Consider the following 6,061-nt stretch of genomic DNA (forward strand, 5'->3'; position numbering starts at 1 on the left):
TTGTCTGTATACTCGTCTTTTTCTTGTAATTTTTACCACAAATTTGATATGTAATTATGGAATAGAAAACATAATAAAATGGTTAAAATAAAGTTTAATGGTCAACTACATAATGATGAAAGAATGTGGAACTATTTAACACTACTATTCTAAGAAAAAGTATGTGATTAATCTCCCAACAACTATTTATTATAATTTACACCAACTTAGAAAAGATGAGCTCCACTTACACTTTGTTTGATAGGTGTGGAAAAAGAAATGAACAAATGAATGAATTTGATTAACGTAAATAAGAAGACACATAAGTCACGAGTTTTTTTTGTTTTTTGTTTGTATTCGCACTTTCTATTTACATTAATATCGTTAATTATTTTCCTTTGGCACATGATCTTAAAATTTTGACTTTATCCTCTTCTATTAACAACTAGTACCTATTTTGTCAAAGTTTCTTCCTAATGAAGAGATAATTCATTGTTAAAACTATTATCTAAAAAGGTAGATTAAAATATAATAATGTGTTATTTTGGTAAAATTAAATATAAAAAGATAAAACTAATCACGTGGCAATGAGGATGAAATGTCCCTGTAGACCAAGATCGAGGAACGTGTAAGACTGAGCTGAAACAATTGATAATCAAATGGTGAAAAGTATTATAAATAGAAGAAGTTATGCTCAAATTGGATTACTACAACAAAGTAGAGCTTCCCTGGCACACTAGTTGCTACAACTCAAGCAAAAAAATCCTCTTCCTTTCAGCACCACCACTACAATCAATGGCGGACCCGTACGTTTTGGCCACTCAGAAGCGCAACCGCACCGACGAAGCTAACGGCAGTGACTCCAAGAAACTCCATCTGCATGCCGAGGCGGATCCGGCCGCGGCGTTGGCCAGCGCGCGCCATGAGTTCGGGGAGCACGGCGGAGTGAACATGTCGATCGAGGCGTCGGCGACTTTCACGGTGATGGAGCCAGAGACGATGCGCCGCATGTTCTCTGGCGAGCTTGGCCCCGACCGCGACTTCTTCATCTACAGTCGCCACTTCAACCCGACGGTGCTGAACCTGAGCCGCCTTATGGCCGCGCTGGAGGGCACAGAGGCCGCGTACTGCACCGCAAGCGGTATGTCGGCCATCAGTTCCGTGCTGTTGCAGCTGTGCAGTCACGGAGAACACGTGGTGGCGTCAAGAACGTTGTACGGTGGGACCCACGCGCTGTTCTCGCACTTTCTCCCGCGCACGTGCGGGATAACCACAAGTTTCGTGGAGGTGACGGATCTTGAGATGGTGGATGAGGCCATGGTGGAGGGGAAGACCAAAGTGCTTTACTTCGAGTCAATTTCGAACCCGACGCTGACGGTGGCGAACATACCGGAGCTGTGCCGTATGGCGCGACGTAAGGGGGTGACGGTGGTGGTGGACAACACGTTCGCGCCCATGGTGCTTTCGCCGGCGCGTCTTGGTGCTGATGTGGTGGTTCACAGTATCACCAAGTTCATCAGCGGTGGGGCCGACATAATCGCAGGTATCTTTGTCGTCTTTCCATTCTCTCTCTCTTGGAATTTTCCTCATTGATAACTGAATTAATTAACTAATATTAAATATTAATTAATATTCATTAATTACTGTAACATCTATCACTATAAAGATATTCTGGTTTTTATTATAAGATGCACTTTTTGTTTTCCTTCTCAAATTGAGCACGCACACAACCCAAAAATATTTAATGAAAAAAAACATGTACCACAATAATTTTTTTTTCTTAGTTTGGCATAAAAGTTAAATGTATACACTATGAACTAAAAACTTACTAGTAAATAGTATTAAAAATTATAATATGACATTTCTTTCTTTGACAACAAAGAATTATTTTGGTTTATATATTTAATATTTTGTCTTGTTTTTAAAGAAGGTCAAAGCTATGTATTTCCCGTATTAAGTTGAGGGTGTATTTGTGGGAGAAAGTGATATAGAAATCAATAAATACAATAAATGAGAAAAGGACAGAAATTTACAGGTGTATTAAATGAACAAATAAAGAAAAATAGTACAAAGATAGAGAAAATAGAGAAAGAGAGAGAAATTTAGAGTCATATTAAATGATTATTTAGAAAATAAAAATTGGTTAAAAAAATATAATAAAAGTTAGATGAAAAAAGCAATTATGCATATAAACAAAAATATCCCTTAAAAAGATGTTTGGTATTTGTGGTATTATTAGTTTATTAGTGGTATCTTTAGAGAATTTTCTTGAAATAAAATAATTATAAAACAGTCCTTTTTTTATCACAAATCCACATAGGACAAGTCATCGAGTTTATCCTGATAATGATGTGTATCCATCTCACATGCTGAAGTATCAGTCCTAGTCCTAATAGTACATTCATAACAAAAATACTTTTTATTTTATATTTGGTAGGTCCTGTAAACTTTCTTAAGCACTACAATGTTTTTTCGGAAATGTTTATAAAGTCACTTACTTTATTTAAAATTTTCTCATAATGTATAATTCAAGCGATCTGATTTACTATATTAATATTTAAATGTCATTATAATTAAGTAATTACGATCAACTTTTAAAATTATATTTAAATGACACAAAATAGAATATTAAATTATTTATTTATTATTCTAAAGTTATAATAACTCTGAGAAAGGTAACTAGAATTATACAATAAGTGATAAAAATGAGAAAAAGGAAAATGTAGAAAAGAAAAAGCAAAAGATGAAAATTGTGGTGACTAATCTTTTCTTTTCAAATTGAAACTTGTTTTAAATAATTAATATAGTTATGAAAGAGAAAGGATTCTGAAATATCCTTATCACTTCATAAGCTAATGAAAGTGTAACACGACTGTTTAAGAATAACTTTCATAAAATATAATATATTTTGTCATTGCAGACTCTTTTCCAGCTGCGTTGGAAAGTGCAGTTGTTAAACTTTATTTTCTGTACACCAAATGACTTTGCTTTTTCTTTTTTTAATTATTTTTTCATATAATAAAAAATAATTTTCTCAATTCAGAGTGTTTGTTAGGTTTTTTGTCAACCATAACTTACATAATACTGTTTTTTTTTTTAAATATATATTATAAAATTAAGTACATTTACATATAATAGTTGATGATTGTATTAATATAAAATATATTTATACCTTGATGCAACTATTTTTTATAATTTAAATTTTTGTAAATGTTAAATAATATAGTAAAATAATTTTGGTAAAGTTTCTTGATAAACTATTAATGTTTGGAAATGCTAAATAATATACTAAATAGAATATTTCTTTTTGAATTGATGTGATGCCGGTGTACCCTTCACTTGTGACCTAAGTATCACGTGAAATGGACAACTTCTGCTTCCTTCTTTTTGATGTGTTACACGTGTTATTTTGCTTTTAAAAATATTTGTTTTTAGCCAAAAGATAAAATCATAACACTTAATATATTTTTACTTCCATTAAAAAAAATACAGTTATTGTTTTTCAAACTGATGTATGTAGTCTCTTATTATAGCAAAGTACTATTGATGTAAGAATTAACATATATCTTAAACTTCTACCAGTAATAAAAATTGTGACTGACAACTTTACAGGGGCTGTGTGTGGGCCTGCAAGCCTGGTGAACAAGATGATGGACCTGCAACAAGGATCCTTAATGCTCTTGGGCCCTACAATGAATGCAAAGGTGGCATTTGAACTTTCGGAGAGAATCCCACACCTGGGCCTAAGAATGAAGGAGCACAGTGAGCGGGCTTTATTGTTCGCAAGGAGGCTGAAAAGCCTGGGCCTGAGAGTGATCTATCCGGGCCTGGAGGAGCACCCGCAGCACCAGTTACTGAAGTCGATGCACAATGCTGAGTATGGGTTCTGTGGGCTTATCTGCCTGGATATGGAGACTGAGGAGAGGGCTAACCGGTTGATGAACCACTTGCAGAACTATGGGCAGTTCGGGTTCATGGCGGTGAGCTTGGGCTACTATGAGACTCTGATGTCCTGCTCTGGAAGTAGCACCAGCAGCGAGTTAAACTCAGAGGAAAAGAAGCTAGCTGGGATTTCACCTGGGCTGGTGAGAATGTCTATTGGGTACATTGGCACCTTCGAGCAGAAATGGGCCCAGCTCGAGAAGGCCCTAAGCAGACTTAACGAGCCTCTATGCAAGAATTGAAGCCCATTAGCACCTGAGTTCAGGCTTTCGATGATATTAATAATACCAGTATGTCTAATAAGTTCTGTATTAGCACTTCGTCGGTTCTCTCTAATGGATGTATTTCCATTTTCTATTATCAAGCGTAGTCTGTGTCTACCTTTACCTTTCCAAAATCAGCTAATTATATTTTGCAAAACATGACATTTTTTCTTTCTAAATATAAACTAATTTTAGTTATATACTTTTTCATTTACTAATTTATAAAAAAATATATACCATACTAATTAATTTTTCTTCTATATATTTTTCAAGTTTTTAATATATCAGATTTAAATCAAATAAATAATTCTAACACAATTTTAAATGAAATCGGATTCTCAACTATTTGCTTCTCCGCAACATATAAGGCATTTTATGGTTTTCTATTATCAGAAGTTCGTTTCAAAAAGCTTATTTTGGAATACAAGAAGAGTGAAATCAGACATTGTGGGGTACAAGAAGAGGAAACTGCATTTTATTGTTGCTGCTGGATTCAGACCCAAACTCATAATTCCACTTCTACAGTTTGAGAAAAAAAAAACTTTTGTTCCTGAATCCCTACCATTTCTTCGCACATTCTCGCACATTTTCAAAAAGATTATCTTATCCTGGGCAAAAAGAAGGGTTAAATATGTTTTTAGTCCCTAAACTATGGGCCATTTCTGGTTTTCGTCCCTCTTCCAAAGTAAGGTACACTTTAGTCCTCATCCTTTTCGAAACTTTGGTTTGAGTCCTCCAAAACTAACACCGTCAAAAATATGCTGATGTGTCTAACGTCTCTGTCCACGTGTAATTGGTTTTTTGCTGACGTGTTAAGTCACCTGGGGATGGAAGTGATTCCTCTTTAATTTGGAACGAAATTGGTACTCAAAATCAGTTGCAATTGGTGTTGGTGTTGCTGTTCTTTGTTTGGGTTTGGTTCGTGGTTCATCTGCGCGTGCATCTTCGTGGTTCATTGAGTTTGCTTGGTGAAAGAAAGGGATTTCTTTGTCGTTCGTTGAGGTGGTTCGTTCAGCAAGGTAATTTTTTAGTTTAAGTTGAACTTGTTTTCTCTGTGATTCGTTGAACAAAAAAAACAATTGTGTGTGTAATGGGCATTCCGCTGTGCATTGTGAGTCTAATGTGGGAAGTTTTCATTTGACCTTGTAGGAAAAATGGTTTTTGATGTGTGTTTGTATCATATGGGGAAGTTCATGAAGAACAAGGGTCTACAATACGTGGGAGGAGAGATACATGTTATTAGGGGAATCGATCCCGACATGTGGTCATACTTTGAAGCAGTGGGATTTGTTAGAGAATTCAAGTACTCTGGAGAGTTCAAACTTTGGTGGAAGGGTTCCAAACAAAAGGAAATGAACAACCTCAGACCACTGACAGATGACAGAGAAGCCATTTTGTTGGCTAACTATGCAGAGGCAAATAAGGAGGAAGTTGAAATCTATGTTCAACATGGCCAACCCAGTCAGGCAGAGGAAATTAGTTTTCTTACATTTGGTGAGGAGGCAGAGGAAGTAAGAGTACAGCAGATGGAGGAAGAGGTTGTTATGGATGAAGAAGATATTGGTGGGGTGGAGGGAAATGTTGAAGTACAAGACCTGGTAGTAGATGACGAAGAGGAAGAGGGGAATGTTGAGGGAGAAATGGTGGAAGAGCAAGTGGAAGAGCAAGAGGAAGAGGGGATTGTTGAGGGGGATAAAGAGCAAGATGAAGAAGAAGAGGAAGAGGGGAATGTTGAGGGGGATGAAGAGCAAGATGAAGAAGAAGAGGAAGAGGGGAATGTTGAGGGGGATGAAGAGCAGGAGGAAGAGGGGAATGTTGATGACAGTGAAGAGGAGAGAATGTTGTTGAGGAGTGAAGACGAAGGGATGGAAAATGTT

The 6,061-nt window shown here is 36.1% G+C and overlaps 1 protein-coding gene across 1 annotated transcript; it reads left to right on the top strand.

Annotated features, from left to right (window-relative positions):
- The first annotated feature begins 653 nt into the window (after positions 1–653).
- LOC108322813 (methionine gamma-lyase) lies at positions 654–4,281 on the top strand. The gene is made up of 2 exons (XM_017555073.2): positions 654–1,522; positions 3,592–4,281. Exons 1-2 carry the CDS (start codon positions 670–672, stop codon positions 4,161–4,163), a joined length of 1,425 nt encoding a protein of 474 aa, XP_017410562.1. The 5' UTR covers positions 654–669; the 3' UTR covers positions 4,164–4,281.
- Positions 4,282–6,061: the final 1,780 nt, after the last annotated feature.

Source organism: Vigna angularis, chromosome 3 (assembly GCF_016808095.1).
Source record: "Vigna angularis cultivar LongXiaoDou No.4 chromosome 3, ASM1680809v1, whole genome shotgun sequence".
Lineage (NCBI taxonomy): Eukaryota > Viridiplantae > Streptophyta > Magnoliopsida > Fabales > Fabaceae > Vigna > Vigna angularis.

What these genes read in the sequence shown, in the direction of transcription:
- LOC108322813 (XM_017555073.2), top strand. Translation starts at nt 670, where the DNA reads ATGCTCAAATTGGATTACTACAACAAAGTAGAGCTTCCCTGGCACACT. An exon ending in TGGGGCCGACATAATCGCAG is followed by an intron (nt 1,523 to 3,591) that starts GTATCTTTGTCG and finishes ACAACTTTACAG; the next exon opens with GGGCTGTGTGTGGGCCTGCA.